The 20,715-nt window shown below is 39.1% G+C and overlaps 1 protein-coding gene across 2 annotated transcripts; it reads right to left on the reverse strand.

The window, feature by feature from the left end:
- Positions 1–403: 403 nt before the first annotated feature.
- LOC121967127 (probable mitochondrial-processing peptidase subunit beta, mitochondrial) lies at positions 404–15,122 on the reverse strand. Of its 2 annotated transcripts, XM_042517165.1 has the most exons (10): positions 14,505–15,122; positions 14,254–14,418; positions 14,029–14,166; positions 13,787–13,938; positions 13,588–13,696; positions 13,386–13,484; positions 1,478–1,543; positions 1,264–1,371; positions 1,052–1,141; positions 404–508 (listed from the first exon to the last, which is right to left on the reverse strand). In XM_042517165.1, exons 1-9 carry the CDS (start codon positions 15,102–15,104, stop codon positions 1,064–1,066), a joined length of 1,515 nt encoding a protein of 504 aa, XP_042373099.1. In that variant the 5' UTR covers positions 15,105–15,122; the 3' UTR covers positions 404–508; positions 1,052–1,063. The 2 variants fall into 2 exon arrangements, with proteins under 2 accessions (XP_042373099.1, XP_042373098.1); XM_042517164.1 differs by having other exon boundaries at positions 469–1,141.
- Positions 15,123–20,715: the final 5,593 nt, after the last annotated feature.

Consider the following 20,715-nt stretch of genomic DNA (forward strand, 5'->3'; position numbering starts at 1 on the left):
TTAATTCTATCAATTACTAATTGAGTCGACTAGATTTCATCATCATTCGATTGCTCTAAAATAGTCATTAGATCATCCAATCGTTGCAACGCAACTTTAATAGATCAACGACTTTTTCTTGCTTTTGTACTTTAGCATCCGTAGACTGAAATTCTTCATCAGTTAATTGATCATAGATTAGTCATCCTCGAATAGAAACATTTGTTTCTGTTCACTGGTTTATCACCCCAAGTTGACTGGTCTCAATTCTAATCAAGTAGAACTCGGCTACGATCATTCTAATAATCAAGTCTTACCTAAATTGAAGACTGCCCTCTTCCTAGAGTACAAGTCTCACAACTCACGATTAGCGCTTCCCTTCCTCAAGTTGACTTCAGCACCATGGCTCCCGTTAAATTACTTATCCTTCTAATCTAATGCATCCGTGTGTCATCCTTCCTCACTCCGTGTGTCATCCTTCCTACTTCATGTTTGCAGTTTGCCACTTTGCCTCCTTCAATTGTGACTCCTTAAGATTCAAGAAATGCATTAGAATATTTATTTATGGATTAAAGCAATTAATATATGTGAATAAAACTATTATATGAACTTAAGTTGATAAAAATTTAAAAATAAATACAAATGTAATTTTTAATATATTTTTTAAAATTTAAAAAATATTTAAAGATGGTTAACCTCTTCCCTCCTACCGCACAAAAGCCACGCCATCAAAACTCTATCTCTATCAGGGTTCGAAGATAATGGGAATATTAGGATGCTTCAGCAACAATCATGTGAAAGTAAATGATACCTAGAATAACATTCGTGGATGCTTCAGCAACTTAAAACTTTCGACATATTACCTCAATTGGGCTATTGAACTATTCCCACTTATGAGCGCAATGAGCACATGATCAATATTGAATATATATGTGATGAATACCACTACAATTATATAAGTTACATTAACTTGAACTAAAATGACCAGTTGAGAGATTATGTGCCTCTAGTTTCTTGTAAATTTGGTTGTTCAGATGCAAATGGACCAGCATACAAGGGCCAGTGCTTATACCTTGTGCCCTTGCTAAGCAGCGGTCCGCGAGCGGAACCAAGTTGAGTCTGGCAAATCCCTGATAGGTCCCATTGCTGCAACTGCCACATCCTGTAATGCGAAGCTGTCAAATTACTCTAGTTGAAGCAAGTTCAGAAAGGTAACCACAACTTAGGTTTAGATTAGCTATTCTAAGTCAAAACTGAGATTTAAATTAAGAATATAAACTGTGCCTTGTCAATTATGAAGTTCCGAGCTGTCTCCATCACCACAGCAGCATCGACGGCATCTACACGAGCAAAGAATTCAATGAAAGGCATTACCCGCCTATACGTCAACATCTGCATTCATGAAAAAGGAAGATCATCTTCTCCATATTCCAACCATCGTGTTATGAATATTGCAAAATGCTTCCTCGGCAAAACAATTATCCGCAACCATGTTTACCTGACGACCATTATTCTCAGAGACTGCTGTGGAACCATCAATATGAAGCAACATGGCAGATTTTAACTGTACAATATGATCAAAATCTGTTAATATCGTGACAAACAATAGTAGTAAAAGAAAATTGCTTTGCAGAACATATCTTATGAAAGACTAGGTAACAAACAAACTATAAGAAACTAACTTCTTGGACTTAACTCTATGTAAAGCCATAACACTATCACTAGTAATATCCAAAACAACTTCTAAGATAGTTCTATGAAATTGAGCTCGTGATACAAGAAACACATTAGGCTGCTGATCTAAAAACACAAAACTTCTCAATTTGCAGCATATACCGTCAAACCATGTTTAATAATTCAATGAAATATTTTTTTTTTTTAATTCAAAATTGACGTACATGGCAACATTATTTGAAGAGTTCAGCAATAAGTCAATGAGTAGAACAATTATCAATATAAAAGCACTACCAATCTACTCTTTTCCTCATTCAGAACAGAATTCAAAACCAATGTGATCCATGTGTTTTAGGAAGGTGGACTCCAATTTTTCTTATTTTGTTCATATTGCAACTTGTAGTGTTGAGAGTCTTCATCCAGTTCTTCCATGAATGTGCCCAGAAAAGGAACAATACCAATTGTATATTGGGGCAATCCCTTCTGCATAATCTGCACGCTGATTGAAAATTGTCCCAAGTGCCCAATGCATTTCAAGTTTGATTGTAATTTTGCTATTTGGTTTAGCCCTATTGCTTCGATAAATTTATTTATCCAAATGCCCAAGAGTGACAATACCCGGATACTCTTAGAAGATTTTTGTAGGTCAGAGAGATGCATCCCTTGCACTCTCCTATATCGCTAATGTTTTTAATACATTGTGTCACTCCACAATGCAACATCAGATAAAAGTTACCATTCTTGAGTTTTGCAAACAATTGCTAGAAGAGATATAGTTTTGAATGTACTTGTATGGCATCTCAATTTATATCAGACATGACCCTGGCTCGTGCATCAACTGTTGCTTTTGAATGGGATTTCATCTAAACGGCTTGGGTTCTTCTTTCCTTTTAGTCACATATCCAAATCAAGAGGAGATATAAAGGAATTTATATAGGATGCAACCATTAGGAGAGTGTGAATAGATGATCACATAATTTTCTTGCAAATACAAATCTTAAACAATTATTAGGTGTATGAGCATGTCAAAATCAAAGAGTGATAGTAATAGGTTGCAGAAGCAGCCATAACAGAAAATAATACGACACTAACAAAAGGGTTTAACATAGATCAAAACTCCAAGTTCCTCTATTCATGGCCCTGTCACATGACAAACCAATCAAAATTACTGATTGCACTCCTCTACTGGATATAATGGAACAAGCCTTTACAATTTGAGGTTAAGACCTCAAGGGCTTATAAGCTCTACAAAAAAAGGATGAAATCTCAACAAGATCAGAAATTAACTTATCCCTATTAGTTACTACGAAATAAGTACGAGAGATATGCAAGTCTTACAATGAAAAAAGACAAACACTAGAAGGCAGCTTTATCAATTGAATGATGTCTTAATGATTTAGACCTAGGAAATGATGTCTTAATCACAAGCTTTATCAACTTATCCCTATTGTCAGACCAATCAGAAAATCCTGGTCACTCAACCTCTAGGAGTTGCTTTTGGTTGACTGATTTGATTGACCAACCTTTTTACAAGAAAATTGTCTCGGCTGCCCAACACTTAGTACTGAGGTTTTCTTGAGTATCCAGTTTGACAAATGGTTAACCAACCTGTGGAATGAAGTTAAACTTTGCCAACATAATTTAAATCACCCAAACTTGATATGTACCAGAAGACTAGGTTATGTATCAGTTTTGGTCAACCAACCTACGGAATGAAGTTAAACTTTGCCAACATAATTTAAGTAACCCAAACTTGATATACGCCAGAAGATTAGGCTACGTATCAGTTTTGGTCAACCAACTAAAAACCACTGGTTACCCAAAACTTTTAAAATGCATAAAATGGAAGTTGTAGGACACCTTATAGATTAGCATTATATTTGTCCGAATCACAAACAATGATCTAGAACTCCTTATAAAAAACATAAGCAGTCCTCAATGCTAAAAGTGAAAAGCAAGAAACTTAACCTAAATATTTTGCAAGATGACAAATGGTTTTACGAAGAAGCTCTCTGTTGAATATGTGTGAATGGAGAAAAAGTGGAAGAGGATAGAAGTTTCATTGTGAATGAGACTTTAGTCTCATATTGGGAGTTTCATTGTATGTTGGTTGATTTATATTGATTCACATGCATTGAGGATGTGAACAAATGCATGGGGAGAGGCTCTCTCTCACGCGTGGGTGCGCAGGGGGTGCAAATCCAGGGCCCGGATTGCACTGAACAAAATTGACTTGGGTGCAGGCACGACCTGCGCGCGCCGAATGCCGAACCGGTCGGGATAAAATTTGCCCAAGTGGAACAATCAACATCGAGTGATAATGAGTGAAACGGTGAGTGTTTCATTACTCGACGAGTAATGGTCATTAATCGATCATTAACGCTGTCATTGATCTGAGCTCCTATATAAAGAGATTGCGATCACAGGCAAAGGATACACACAGCAACACAAGTAGAAACTCTCCACCTTCATTCCCTCCTCTGTCGTCAACTTCTGCTCGGCAGAGTGTCTGTGATAGAAATCAGGTGCCACTCAGTTCGTCGTAACCACCAATGCTTGGTGGGAATCACGATCAGTCGTTGTATCCTGGGAAACAGACGACTATAGTAAGCCTCAAAGCACAACCGGAGGTGGGCGAATTTGTTTCAAGGAAACTACGTCAATCGCAGGCCTCGGTCCGCAGCTCAAAACCCGACCGGCCACTTGTCCGATCAGCCTCTCCGCTCGGCATATTTGCCCGGCCTGAACCGTCTTGACCTGCCTGTTTGTTCGCCCGACTAGCCTCACTCGGTCTGCTCCTAAACCTGCTGTTCAACCACTCTGCAACATAGATTTGCCCACTCTATAGATCTGTCGCTTTGCAACGCAGATATGCCAGACCTGTCGCTATGCAACACAGACCTGTAGCTCAGTCGACCTACCCGCTCGGCAATACAAACCTACTACTCGACTAATCAACCCGCAAAACGACTCAATCTGCTCTTCGGCACGTAACAGAAATCAACCCCTGCTGGCAGCCTGAGATTATCCGCTCAGGTCTTTTGTAAGTTGAATTTAATTCAGTGTAGTTTAAATTCAACTAATACCCAGTAAATCTCCGGCAACAGATTGTTTGTTTCCAACAATCTTGAAACAGATTTGATTCTGTTGAGATGGTCACAGAACGGAATGTTGAGGTGCAACAGACTCAACACGTGCAGGCCCACTCCGTCCCGATTGGAACGTGCAGTCCACTGAACTTCAAGAGGTGGCAGCAGAAGATGTTCTTCTACCTGACCACGCTCAATCTGGCTCGGTTCTTGACCGAGGACCCACCCAAGCGTGCTGAGGATGCTGATGCGCAGACTATCAATGCAGTGGAGGCATGAACTCATTCTGAGTTCCTTTGTCGAAACTACATCCTCAACTGCCTTGCCGACTCGCTGTACGTTGTGTATAGCATGAAGAGAACGGCTAAGGAGCTGTGAGAGTCCCTAGACAAGAAGTACAAGACTGAGAATGCAGGGCCAAGAAGTTCATCGTGGGTCGATTCCTGGACTACAAGATAGTTGACTCCAAGACGGTGATCAGCCAAGACCAGGAGCTTCAGGTGATCTTGAACGAGATCCACTCAGAAGGGATGGTTCTGAGTGAAACATTCCAAGTGGCTACTGTCATTGAGAAGTTGTCTCCCAGCTGGAAGGAATTCAAGAACTACTTGAAGCACAAGGGAGATGAATATGGAGGAACTCATTGTTCGACTTCGCATCGAAAAAGACAACAAGAGTTCAGAGAGAAAATTGTTCTCTCAGGCTACTGTGAAAGCCAACGTGGTCGAGCACGGTCAAAGCTCGAAACGGAAGAACCCTAAGTCTTCTAAGATGGGACCCAGAGGATGCATCAACAAAAAGTTCTCTGGGAAGTACTTCAACTGTGACCGAGTGGGTCACAAATCTTCGGAGTGCAGGAAGCCAAAGAAGAAGCAGGAGGTCAACCTGAACGAGGGACCAGAAATGGACAACCTCTGCGCTGTGGTCTCTGAGTTAAACCTGATCAGTTCAAACCCACGGCAATGGTGGATCGATACTGGAGCCACCAAACATGTCTGCTGCAATAAGGAGCTGCTCCATAACTTTGAAAAAGTCATTGGAGACAAGCTGTTCATGGGGAACTCAGCAACCTCGGACATCATGGGCCAAGGAAAGGTGGTGCTGAAGATGACATCGGGCAAGGACCTTACTCTAAACAATGTGTTGTATGTTCCGAAAATTCGGAAGAATCTAGTATTCAGATCACTGTTAAGCAAGCATGGCTTTCGCATTGTTTTTTAGTCGGACAGAGTTGTATTGTCCAAGAATGAAATGTTTGTAGGAAGGGGTTATATATATGATGGGTTATTCAAGCTCAATGCATTGATCATTAGGCCCAAGATAAATAAAAATGAAAGCTTTTCCACTTATATGCTTGAGTCTTCGTGTTTGTGGCATGGTAGACTAGGGCATGTTACCTACGATGTGTTACGTAGATTAGTAAACATGCAAAGCATACCTGCATTCCACTTTGACCCAAAACACAAGTGTGAGATTTGTATTAAAAAGAAAATAATAAGGTCATCCTTCAACATATTGAAAGAAATAACGAACCACTTGACCTAATCTACACTGATGTGTGCGACCTAAAAGGTACGCCAACACGTGGTGGTAATAAATACTTCATCACTTTTGTAGATGATAACACAAAATACTGTTATGTGTATCTTCTCAAAAGTAAGGATGAAGCTATAGAGAAATTTGTTCTCTATAAGACTGAGGTTGAAAACCATCTTAATAGAAAGATTAAGGTGGTTCGAAGTGACCGAGGCAGTGAATATGTATCACCGTTTGCTGAGTTGTGTGTTGAACATGGGATCAAACATGAAACAACAGCTCCTTATACTCCTCAGCAAAATGGAGTTGCTGAGCGAAAGAATCGAACTCTAAAGGAGATGATGAATGCTCTTCTATTGAGCTCTGGATTGTCAGAGTCCATGTGGGGGGAAGTTGTGTTAACAACTAATTACCTTTTAAATAAGATGCTCCGGAAGAAAATAGATAAGAATCCTTATGAGTTGTGAAATGGAAGACAGTCGTCCTACAAATATTTACGAATGTGGGGGTGTCTTGCCAAAGTGTTGGTGTCTGGTCCGAAAAGTATTAAGATAGGACAAAAGACTGTTGATTGCGTATTTATTGGATATGCACAGAACAGCAGTGCTTATCGGTTTATTGTGTATGAATCACAAATACCAGAGATACACAAGAACTCGATAATAGAATCGAGAAATGTCTCGTTCTTCGAGCATGTGTTTCCATATAAGACTTGTGAGGATGTGGAGAGTGAGCCCTGAAGTTACTCAGAAGTTGTAGGCTCTTCTGATGGACCTCACTGGAGAGAGGCAATTGCATCTGAGATAGAATCTATCTTGCAAAATCACACTTGGGAACTTGTGAATCTTCCTTCGGGAAATAAACCACTAGGTTGCAAGTGGAATTTTAAGAAGAAAATGAAGTCATATGGCAAAGGATACCGACAACGAGAATGTCTCGATTACTTTGATATGTATTCTCCGATGTTGAGAATAACTTCCATTAGAGTATTGTTGTTTATTGCCGCTCTATGGAATCTCTAAATACATCAGATGGATGTAAAGACAGATTTTCTAAACGGGGATTTAGAAGAAGAAATCTACATGGAGCAACCCAAGAGGTCTTTTGTGCCAAGACAGAAAAGCAAGATTTGTAGATTGGTAAAGTCATTATATGGCTTGAAACAAGCACCGAAACAGTGGCATGAGAAATTTGATAATGCCATTAAGGAATGTGGATTCAGGATTAATCAATGTAATAAATGTGTCTACATGAAAATCACAGAAAGTGACTATGTCATCTTATGCCTCTATGTAGCGACATACTTATCATTGGGAGTAATGATAAGATAATCAAATTCACTAAAGATATGTTGAACTCAAGATTTGACATGAAAGACATGGGCCTAGCTGATGTGATTCAAGGATTCAAAATTCTTAAAACCACAGAAGAACTTGTTCTTAGCCAGTCTCATTATGTGGACAAAATTCTTGAGAAATTCACCAAGGGTGATACTGCGTTGGCCCGAACGCCGATAGATATAAGTCAACATCTATCAAAAAATCGAGGTTAAAGTATCTCTCAGATAGAGTACTCTCGAGTGATTGAAAGTCTGATGTACTTGATGAGTTGTATACGACCAGACTGGGCCTACGCAGTAAGTAAACTAAGTAGATACACGAGTAATCCCGATGTTGAGCACTGGAAAGAGATAACAAGAGTACTGAGGTACTTGAGGTATACTCGTGAATATAGACTGCACTATACAAGATATCCTATTGTGATCGAAGGATACAGCGATGCAAGTTAGATATCTGATATAAAAGACTCTAAGTCTACAAGTGGATATGTCTTCACTCTAGCAGGTGCAGTTATTTCCTAGAAATCTTCTAAGCAAACCGTAATAACTAGATCCACGATGAAATCTGAGTTTGTACCTCTTGACAAATGTGGTGAAGAGGCTTAATGGCTACGACAATTCTTAGAAGATATTCCTAGATAGTCGAAACATGTGCTGACAATTTGCATACATTGCGATAGTCAATCAGCAATTGGTCGGGCACAGAGCCATCTGTATAATGGCAAGTCTAGACATATACGTCGTAGACATAATACCATTAGACAACTACTCTCCACGGGAGTTATCACGGTTGACTATGTGAAGTCAAAGGATAACCTAGCAGATTCGCTAACCAAAGGGTTAAATCGAGAGTTAGTTGTAAGCTCATCACAAGGAATGGGCTTGATACCGTTATCAGCGATCAGTGTAGAGGACACTCAACCTATGCTAACTGGAGATTCCAAGAACTAGGTTCAAAGGAACAACTAATCTGCACTGACTAGACACACTGTGAGGGATAGTCAAATGAAACAGTGACTAGATCAGGGTAAGCCGATGGGTTTTTAATGATCAAGAAGAGTAGATGGCAACTCTTGAGGGATCACCTATGTGAGAAAGAAGTGGGGTTGCTTCGAAGAGAATTGGAGGCACAATTCTTAGAGCTTCTTACAAAACCAGGCGTGTTCATGGCCAAGAACGAACACACTCATGAGAACTGAGTTGTATCAGGGAGAGTCTTGGGTGAGATTTGTCACTGCTTACACAGATGACAGTATAGTTCAAAGACATCGTGTCTACTATCAACCAGCAAATAACCAAATCTTCACAAGGGAAGGTTCAAAGGGTAAAACCTACCTATCCTATACTTGACTCAACTGTTGAATACTATCACATACCCTATCTCCATTCATGTGGGGGATTGTTGAATATGTGTGAATGAAGAAGAGGTGGAAGAGGATAGAAGCTTCATTGTGAATAGAACTTTAGTGCCACATTGGGAGTTTTATGGCATGTTGGTTGATTTATATTGATTCGCATGCATTGAGGATGTGAACAAATACATGGGGAGAGGCTCTTTCCCACGCGTGGGTGCGCAGGGGGTGCAAATCCAAGGCCCGGATGCACTGAACCAAGTTGATTCATGTGCGGGCATGACCTGTGCACGCCGAATGCCGGACCGGTCGGGGCAAAATTTGCCCAAGTGGAACAACCAACATTTTGCCACGTAAATATTTTTGCTACTGTGTAACGGATGCATTAAATTCGAGATTAATGCAGAATCAAAACGGTCGAGTGATAATGAGTGAAATGGTGGGTGTTTCATTACTCGGCGAGTAATGATCATTAATCGATCATTAACGCTGTCGTTGATCTGATCTCCTATATAAGGAGACTGCGATCTCAGGCAGAGGATACACACAGCAACACAAGTAGAAGCTCTCTGTTGGATCGAAAGCGCTAGAGGGGGGTGAATAGCGCTCGTGGCTATTTCGTACATTTCGAAATCGTAAATCGTTCGAATAATTAAATGCAGCAGAATAATGAAAAAGAAAGTAAAGCAACACAGAAGGACACGAGGAGTTACTTGGTTCGGAGCCTGTGGCGACTCCTACTCCAAGGCTCACGTTCGTTGAACGTTTACTTTGGGCAACACCTATATCTCGTAAAAACTATTACAAACTAAGTACAATTCAAAGCAGTAATAATAAAAATTATACTGACAACAAAAGACTAAATCTGAAGCTCTGGGTTGTCGGCGTCAAGTTGAGGCTTTATCGAAACGTCTCGTTAGCAGCAGGTTGCAGAAAGATTGCTTGTGCGAAGTTGTTAAGAGTTGTTGTTCGAGGTCCCCTTATAAACAGTGCTGAAGGCGCCTCCAAGCCTGTCCGAGGCGCCTCCAGGCCGCCGAGTCGCACACGTGGATCAGCTCTGATCTGGTCGCGCCTTATCCCACTGAAGGCCCCTCTAAGTTGCTCCAAGGCGCCTCCAACGCCTGGTCCAAGGCACCTCCAGCTTCCTTCATAGCGCCTCCAACTCCTCTGGACAGCTGGCTTCGGCTAGCACCCGAGGCGCCTCCAAGCCCCATGGAGGCGCCTCGGACACTGTTCATCCGAGGTTTGAGTTGCTCTTTTGTTCCTGCAAATTGTGTTAGTCCCAAACACAAACCCTGCAAAACAAAGTTAGCACAGAAATAATATTATAGATAAACTTGACAGTCGTCGGACTGTCCGGGTCTGACTTCGGATTTCCAACCGGAAACCCTAGGTCGACCCGACGCCTACTGCTCCCTCTACGGGGAACGCGTCCTCACCTACTCCACTCAGGAGATTTACCTGATGCCAGTGAGATCCTCCAGATCAACTGGGCTTTTGCTCAGCGTTCGAAGCTTCCGGACTTTCTGCTGGACTTCCGCTTCACGGCTGGTCCAGTCTTTCACCTAGTTCGCAACACCGGGACTTTCCACCTAGGGTTACCCCCCTAGGACTTTTGCTTAAAGCTCTCGACCCGTCAATATTTCCCGCATAGGGTTACCACCCCCTATGACCTAGGGTTACCACCCCCTAAGGTTTTCCACCTGCCTAACTGCAGTTAGGACTTTCCTGAAACACTCAATCAAGTGCATTAGATCACAAAACAACTTAACTTTGAATTCCTTTGCCATTATCAAAACAACGGTCGATCGTCGGATGCTTCCCGCACCAACACTCTCCACCTTCATTCCCTCCTCTGTCGTGCAACTTTTGCTCGGCAAAGTGCCCGAGATAGAAATCGGGTGTCACTCAGTTCGCCGTGACCACTAGTGCTTGGTGGGAATCACGGTCAGCCGTTGTATCCTGAGAAACAGACGACCATAGTATGCCTCAAAGCACAGTCGGAGGTGGGCGAATCTGTTTCAAGGAAACTACGTCAATCGTAGGCCTCGGTCCGCAGCTCAAAACCCGACCGGCCACTTGTCCGGTCAGCCTCTCTGCTCGGCATATTTGCCCGGCCTGAACCGTCTTGACCTGCCTATTTGTTCGCCCGACTGGCCTCACTCGGTCTGCTCCTAAACCTGTTGTTCAACCACTCTGCAACATAGATCTGCCCACTCTATAGATCTGTCGCTTTGCAACGCAGATCTGCCCGCTCTGTAGATCTGTCGCTCTGCAACACAGATTTGCCCGCTCTGTCGCTCTGCAACACAAATCTGTAGTTCTGCAACACAGATTAGATATGTCGCTCTGCAACACAGATCTGTCACTCTGCAACACAGATCTGCCCGCTTTGTCGCTCTGCAACACTGATCTGCCGCTCTGCAACGCAGATCTGCCAGACCAGTCACTCTGCAACACAGACCTACAGCTCAGCCGACCTGCCCGCTCGGTAATACAAACCTACTATTCGGCTGATCAGCCCGCTCGGTGACTCAATCCGCTCTTCGGCACATAACAGAAACCAGCCCCTGCTGACAGCCTGAGATTATCCGCTCAGATCTTTTCGACTGTAAGTTGAATTTAATTCAGTGTAGTTTAAATTCAACTAATACCCTGTAAATCTCCGACAACAAATTGTTTGTTTCCAACACTCTCTAGATAATTTTACCTCAAAGTAGATGTTTATCCTATTGTTATAAAAATCAACCCATAAATCTACAATTATCGATTATACTTCAAGCTTGACATTTCACCAAGATTGAAGCTCTAAACTGCTTCAGGATTATCCTTCAAGTACATCTACCAAGCCTCCGATTATTGACTCGGGTACTTCTAAACACAAATATGGTAGTACCCACTTGATTTATGTTCTTACATTCTTTAGCTCACCTATAAATGTCATTTTGTCGTTTCACCTTGGCAAAAGGCATTGAACAAATCTTTGTTGCTCTATCTTTATGACTTTCCAATGTTCTCTGTGTCTCTAATTTCCTTATAATTTATTATTAATCAACAACCATGCTAAATTTCTAATTGCTTTACATTGTTCATTAGTAATTCTTTTTCTTTAACATTTAAAGACAAGGAAGGTGATTGACATCGTGCATGAATCTTGGAGTTGTATTAATTATTTGCTCTTATGGTTGATCCCTCCATGCTTTCTCTATAAATTCATAATTGCCTTAGTCATCTAAGTCCTAATTATTAAAAGATCATACCTTGATTATCTAATCTTGAGAGTCTTGAATGTCCTAGCAGTTCGAAAAGCATTTTTGATCTACGTTTACCAACAAAGTTATAGGCATGCATTTGTGCTATTCTCTTTAATTCATTTTGATATTTAGAGTTCTAATATGGTTTGTCCAAAACTTAGTTTTAAATATTTTGTTACTTTTATAAACAACTATACAATATAACGATTTTTCTTAATGATAGTTCTAAACTCTACTTTATTTTTTCTTCCTTTATGTCAAGGTATGAACCAAATATGGTGTATTAGTTGAAGTGCTACGAAGTGATAACAGTAAAGTATATTTTTCTAACTACTTTTAGGGGTGGGAAAAAATACCGAAAATTTGGTATGTTGCACATACCATACCAAAATATACCGAAAATTTGGTATGTTGCATATACCATACCGAAAATTTCGGTATGGTATTATACTGTACTAATTTTTTTGGTATCGGTGTAAGATTTAATATCAGTATACCACATATACCATACCGATACTGAAATTTTAATATAAACGGTATGAAATTTATACCATATCAAAAATTCAGTATATCGAAAATTCGATATACAAAAATTTCAGTACAATATCAGTATGAATTTTTTTAAACCGAACTTTTTGGTACGGTATATGGGTTGGTTCAGTATACCATACCGAACCACCCCTAACTACTTCCAATCTTTTATCTCTAGTCAAACAATCTTCATCGATTATCTTGACCTTATACATCCCAATAGAATGGTGTAGCTGATATTACTAACACAACTTATGAATCAATTTGATGTACTTAACAAAAGAGGAGTGTCTTATGAGTTCACTGGTATATCAACATTCTAATAGAAACTTTCTAAGAAGTCAACACTTAACAGTGTAGCTCTAAATTAACTGACTGAGACCTCAATGCTCAAGGGGCAAACATCAATATGCCGATTAATTCCCTTGCTGGCATTGGAAACTCAAAAGTTCTGAGCAATATGAACCAACATATAAATTGCTGAGAAAGGAAGAACACAGTAATGTGTAACATTACATGAATACAACAAGACAAGCACAATTTCAATACACAGAAAAATGGTGCTTTAAACCAGGGGACACATGCATGCTTACGAACTACTAAGGGGAAAAAACAGTTGACCCTTACACACCTGATTCCTAGCTCGAGTCACTTCCTCGTCTGATACTTGAAATGCTAGTCTCCGAATCTCTTCCATCAAGACATTTGATAAATCATATAAGCAACTTGGCTGCAACAGTAGAGTTTAGAGTCACAAGAAAAATAATTTATCGTGATATATTTATGAAAGAAGAAAAACAAAAAATAAAATTCATAAATGGAGTAAAGCTTGCCATGGCAGATAAGAAGACCCCAAACAACCCTGTGTCACTATAGTTGGTATTAAAGGCCATGAAGCTATGAGCCAAGTCATCAGTTCCTACTCGACGAGCAAGCTGTGACCTGCCAATAAGTCATGGAACAGTGTTGTTAATATATACTACTTAAAGTGTATGTCATTTTGTGAAACTTAGCTTCCGAGATTCATCTTACCCTGAGCAACTACCAACGCCAGTGTTTTTTTCCCAACTACCCAATAAGCTCTGAATTACCATGAGAGGGATAGAGCTAGGTTCTGTCCAAGATGAACCTTTAAACGTTACCACAAAGTGTGCCAAAGGCATTTCATTATCTTCCACTCGAACCTGTGATTAATCAAATCAGATGGCATCAAATGATCCCAAAACATATTTGGCATAAAAGGAAGGTTAAATCAGTGCCATAAGAAAGAAGACCTCGCAACCAGTGAACACAGCTGGATTAGCAGCAACAAGCTGGTCGGCAGTGGTAGGATCACTTGAGAAATTTGTGAACAATCTTCCAACCATGTTAACAATCTCTTCATGATTAACTGCTCCCGCAGCTGAAATGACCTAGGTACAAGAAGCATTTTCAAAATTTGAAAAACTCTCTTTGCACTATCAACAAGCAAAAGTGTAAGTGCATTCCAAGTTGATCACCATTCTAGGGCCAGTGTAGTGAGTGGAAATGTATTGTCGCAAATCAACCCTCGAAATCCGTAGAATGTTCTCTTCAGGGCCCAATATTGTGTCTCCTAAAGGATGGCCATGGAAAGCAGCAGAGTGCAAGTGGTCAAAGAGCACTTCTTGAGTCTGCTCTTGCACCTGTTTAGCCCCAATACCAACAAGCAACAAATTCAGGTAAACGCAAGGAGAAGGAATAAAAAGCATGGAAGCGTATTTTTGCGGACCTCCTTCATCTCCCGGAGAATGACTCCGCGCTCCCTCTTGATGGCGTGCTCAGGAAAGTTGGAGTTCTGCAGGATGTCAGCAAGCACGTCGATGGCGAGGGGCACGTCCTTGGACTGGACGTCCGCGAAGAAGGTAGTCTGCTCGCGAGAGGTGTAGGCGTTGAGGCGGCCACCCATGTTCTCGATCTCCACCTCGAGCGACCGGGCGGTGCGGCGGCGCGTGCCCTTGAAGATCATGTGCTCGAGGAAATGCGCGGTGCCATTGGTGCCGGGAGCCTCGAAGCGGCTGCCGGCGTCGATCCAAACGCCCAGGGAGGCGGTATGGGTGGCGGAGGAGGGGGCGGTCTGAGTGACAACGCGGAGGCCAGAGGGGAGGGTGGAGAGGCGGACCTCGGGGAAGCGAAGGAAGGGAGAGTGGTCAGGGAAGGGAGTGGCATCGGAGGAGCTGTGGTGGAGGAGGAAGCGAGGGTCTGGCGTAGTAGTCTCCTGGGACGGGGCTGGGCTGGGGGACAGCGAGAGGTAGCGGGAGGAGCCGAAGGAGGAGGAGAAGGCGGCGGCAGGGAGCTTCCGCCTAGCTCCAGACAAGCACAGCGCCGCCATAGGGTAAGGATTCGGCTCGGCTCGGCTTTTATATTGCGAAAAACAAATAAATCAAAAGAGCCAAATGCAACACTAAAAATTACTATAACATAAAATAATTTATCCAAATAATTTTAATTATATGATAAATTTTATCCAAATTTACCATAATAATGTTCGAATATTTTTAATTAAATTATAATAATTTAATTAATATTAGAATAATTTTAATTAAAATTATTTAGAGCACTTCAAAGAAAAATCAACTAAAGATCAATCTAGGGTTATAAATCCGTGAAACCGAACTAAATTTTGAGATGTTCTAAGTTATTTGATAGAATAATTAAATCAAATTAAATTGAGTTAAAATAAATTAAATTATTGAAATGATTACTTAAATTTAAATTTAACTTGATTTATTTGTTTTTGAATTTGAGTTGGGATCAAATTTGGTTTGAGTTTAAATTTTTTTAATTGGTACCAGATATCTAAACTTGTGGCTCAACTAATTCTAGGGTTGGTTGGCTTTGGGTTCATGGAAGTTTTTCATCGACCACCTGAGTAAATTAGAAAAATACACATGGAGACTCATCCTAATAGTCAGCGTTCTCAGATCCGCTACCCATTATAAAGAAAATTTTCCATAATACATCACAGTTGAATTTCGAACTACATATGTCTATTCTATCACTGGAGGACCTAACTATGACACTTTGTCCTCGGGAGCAGCTCGAGCTTAATTTATTTAGATATTATCAACCTCTCAATTCAAGGTTATTTGATAATTCAAATTTATTTATTTATTTTAAAAGTTTCTTTGTTTATTTAGCAGATTGATATGAATTTTAGTAATAGACATGTTTCATGAATATTATTCATAAAAATTAACGAACTGTGCATACATACATTTAAATTTATTTATTTAGTTTAAAGAATTATTTAAATTTATTTATTTAATTAATTTCATATATATTCAATGAATATAAATAATCTCTACTAAACTTAACATCAAGCTGGTTGACTAATATTTAATTCATTTAAACCATACTAAAAATAATTTTTAAAAAAACCATACTCATATGGTTATAGTCCTATAAATATTGATGTACTAATCCGATTGTACCAATTCGATTCAGAGGTTGACAATTTAGGTTAGGATAACATTGGCTACTACAAAATAATATTGATCAATATTAATTATAAATTATTGTGATAATTATTTAGCAATTATGATCTCATAAATATTACGATATAATATTCAATATGGATGAGAAATAATCTGTATGTATTATAACGGCTATAATTAGTAGATGGTATAATATAATATTGATGATATTGATGAGTATTAATCAAAATGAAATGGCAATATAATATTGGCACCTATTAGAGTTTGACATATTTATGGCCTCACACTTATAATTTCGTAATTATTATAACAACCCCTAAGAAAGATATAATTAAAAATAAAAAATGTATTAAATGGAATGGAATTGCTAATTTAATAATAAGTAAAAATAAATATTATTTTAACTATTTCAATATTAAAAAAGTGCCCATTTAATTTTTTTTACCAAAATTTAAATTAATACTTAGATTTAGTTATTTAGGATTTAGAATTTAGGGGTGGTGCAAAGTTTTTTGGTTCATCCTACTTAATCTATTCTACTCAAGAAGGCTTGTGATCCTATTAGAAAGTTGGGAAGATGGCTAGATGGACATTCTGCTCTGATGTTGATTAGATGGAGACTTTTGGCTATCATGCATGTCATAAAAAATATTAGTATCGGGCCAGGGAAGGGGTCCCAACGTTAGTCCTCCGACGCTTAAGTCAGTAATTTATTTTTGGAGAAGAATAGTAAAAAACTATAGCAATGAGTGTGTATAAATATGTAGTATCATATACCTTCGCCTATAAGTGAAGACTCCTTTTTATAATGTCACTGTTATGTCTATGTTGTTGGGACACTCCGGAGCTAGAGGCGAATAGCTCGCTCGCTTCGCTTCGATGATGATCATGCAGCAGAAAAACTCAAAGCAAACCTCCCCATACTAACACAAATGATTTACTTGGTATTCACCTCAAGATGAGGTAACTAATCTAAGGATCTACACTCAAACACACTCTCCACTATGAAAAGGCTTCTTCTTGGAAATAAATATGGAGGTAGAGAAATCTCGTACACACTCACACAAGCATACAACTCGAAACAAGAAGTGAATGTATAAGAATACAAATGAAAACCTCTTCTTGCTTGATCTCTTGTAGCTTGTAGATGTCTCTTGAATTGTGGAAGTGCAGCAACACTTATCTCCAAGAACCTTCAAGAACCAACGACAATGGAGGAGAGAAGAGCGTGAGTGATCGATGAAGAGTTGCGCCTTTGAACCTCGCCAACGGCTTTATTCTATCACAATCTAGGACTCCCAATTGATTGCATCTGCTCCCAATCGATTATCATATCAAATCCAATTGATCCCAGCCGTCCAAAGCTCGTAACCTGCTCAACAGTTATATCTCAATCAATCAGATAATCGATTGAGGTAGCTTAATCTATCAACTGATTGATCCAGATGGCTTTTGTGCTCTCACAAGAAGATCCTGGGATCGATTGGGCTCCTTCCCAAACGATCTAGCACAGTACTTACTATGCTTCATGAAAACTCATCTCCAATCAATCAACTTAATGATTGGAGTAGCTTAATAGATCGACTGATCGATTGGGGAGCACACTATGCTCTCGTGAACAGTTGACAATCGATTAACTAGCTGTCATTACTCATGGGACTCTCCCAATCGATTAACTAGGCTCTCGTTCAATCGATCACATGATCGATTGACCAACCCTAACTTACTTAACTCAAGTCTAGGGTTCCCAAATCCAATATTCAGTCGACCGTGAACTGTCAGGACTCTTCATTGTCTAGCATCTGGTCAACCTTGACCTACTGGGACTTCGCCACCAAGTGTCCGGTTAACCTTTTGACTCACTTAGACTTTCTCCTCATGCCAAGTGTCCGATCAACCTTGACCCACTTGGACTTACCATCTTGTGTCAAATGTCAGATCATCCTCCATGGCCCACTTGGACTTCCAAACACTAGGTGTCCAGTCAACCTTGACCTACCTGGACTTTCCGCTACCCAACTTAACTCACCAGAACTTCTCACCACTTAGCTTTACTCACCAAGATTTACATCTTCCTAGCTTTACTCACTAGGGCTTTTCACACTGTTTGATTTTATTCATCAGGACTTCTCAACTGTCTAACTTCACTCACCGAGACTTTCACCTGATTTCACTCACCGGAATTTTCATCTTCCTAGCTTCACTCCCTTGGGCTTTTTCAATCTGTCTGACTTCACTCACCAGGATTTTCTAGTTGTCTAGCTTCACTCACTAGAACTTTCACACCAGTGTCTGGTCGACACTAACTCATTTGAATTTTCATCTTCTGCTAACATTTCTGTTGGACTTGCCCTTGCCTAACCTCCAGTTAGGACTTTCCAGTCAAGTGGTCAACATTAACCTACTTGACTTCTAGTCAAACTTTGACCATCAATCTCTATATGGAAAATTATACTAGCAATCTCCATATATTGTCAAACATCAAAACTCAAATATCAAGACTCAAACTTTAGTCAACTTAAGCTTAGTCAACCCGATCAATCTTGACCCATGGGAAATTGCACCAACAATCTCCCGTTTTTGATGTTTGACAATACGTTTAAGTTAGGCTAATCTCATAGCCTCAACTTCTTCTTCATGCCAAAGAATAAATGAGGGTTTCCTTTCCAAGAGGGTAGCCTCCCCCTTTGGGTAATAAAGGTTTTCTAACTTAAACCCTACATTCTCCCCCTTTAGCACACATCAAAAACTCTCCCCGTGAAGAGTTATCCAACATTGTTCACAACCTCACTTGTTGTTCATAACATCACAATAAAGGTCATATACCCTTCATTGTGCTCACATGCTCATCCTAGAGTATACACTCATCATCAATGTTCATCCCATAGCATTCACAGCAATGAAGTTTCCCACCTTCCACTGTTTCATTGTTTAAAAATAAATTTAAATCATATATTTAAGGAGTAGCTCCTCTTCAAAACATGCTCTAAACTTCTGTCATTTGCACCAACAATGACTTAAAATTCCTAAACTTTTAGGAAACTTAAATTTTAAAGTTTTGAAGTTCAAAATTCAACTTTGAAACTAAACCTCATCCTAAAACTTTAGCTTAGTCTTCTTTAACCATTCCATTTTTGTTTCATCAAGAAAACTACCCTTAAATATTCATAAATGAATTTCTTATGGTTAGAAATAGTTAACATGACTAAACGTGACTTAATGGACTGAAATCAAACCAACATAGCTAAAATTAGCTTTTCCAATCGATTGAAGTTGAGACTCAATCGATCAACTGATAGATTCCACAAACTTCTGTTCACAAGAAATGCACTTGAATTGATCAACTGATCGATTAAGGCAGGGTCGAATCGATCGACCGATGGATTCCACAAGCTACTACTCGCGAAAAATTGATTCAATCAATCAACTGATTGATTGAACCTCCCCAATTGATCGACTGATTGATTAGATTTCTGATTTCTCTAAAGTCAATTTCAGTTGAAATTCAGAAATTCCTAAATAATTCTATATTTTTCAAAAAATCATAAAATTTTACATAGACATTATTTAAGTCATATACTATCAAGAAAAAATAGTTTTCTAAGAAAATAATTTATATTTTCAAAATTTGACATAAAACTTGAAACCATTGAAAACTTCACTATTTCTTCCTAGTTTGTGTCTAACTATCCAATGGTGATTACTATCAAAAGATAGCCTTCACCAAGATTTTTCAAAAGTATTTTGAAATAATTTTCAAAACTAATTTCCAACCATATTCCTTGGGCTAAATATACATGACTTGTACACTAGCTTTCCTAATAATTAGATAACACATAACTATGTGTTTGGATGATACTAAAACTCAAAAAAATACACTAAATTAACATCTTGAGTTTTGTTCTTCCTTCTAATATTTCACTTATATTTAATGTGCATTTAAAATACATACAAGTAAACTTATAATTTTTATGAGATGTAGATATTGATTTTCCTTAATCTAAGGGTTCATGCATATTTATCTAGGCATTTTAAAATGCAATCATCCACCTAGGATGTCATTTGATAACAAATGTTATTATCCTTAATTACAAGGATTTAAACTAATGCATGATGATTTATGACATACATCAAAATGAATAATTTTTAAAAGAAAACATTTTATTGTTATATGATGTATGTATGACACGACATATGACATTTTTCATAATAATATGAATACATAATATGATGTTATGACATATGATGGGCAAACAATCATGACAGTTTAGCATAAAGAATATACCTAGATTATATATCTAAGTATCTTTATCCTTCCACCATCTGCTAAGCTAAAAATAATTCTAGGTTGCCCTATCTTCCAAAGAAATTGCCAAAATCCCAACTTGACATTTCTTTGACCTTTATCCTAATTGTATCAATTTAATTAAGCTCAAATCTTTAAATTTTGGCACATTTTATTCTTCCTGAGTAATTAATTAATCTTTCTCATTTTCAAGGAGTACA

Source organism: Zingiber officinale, chromosome 3B (genome assembly GCF_018446385.1).
Source record: "Zingiber officinale cultivar Zhangliang chromosome 3B, Zo_v1.1, whole genome shotgun sequence".
NCBI classification, from domain to species: Eukaryota; Viridiplantae; Streptophyta; class Magnoliopsida; order Zingiberales; family Zingiberaceae; genus Zingiber; species Zingiber officinale.

Coding starts and splice junctions, on each gene's coding strand:
- LOC121967127 (XM_042517165.1), bottom strand. CDS start 15,104: ATGGCGGCGCTGTGCTTGTCTGGAGCTAGGCGGAAGCTCCCTGCCGCC. Junction 13,485..13,587: donor GGGTCTTCTTATCTGCCATG/GCAAGCTTTACT, acceptor CTACTGTTGCAG/CCAAGTTGCTTATATGATTT. Junction 1,372..1,477: donor CTGAGAATAATGGTCGTCAG/GTAAACATGGTT, acceptor TCATGAATGCAG/ATGTTGACGTATAGGCGGGT.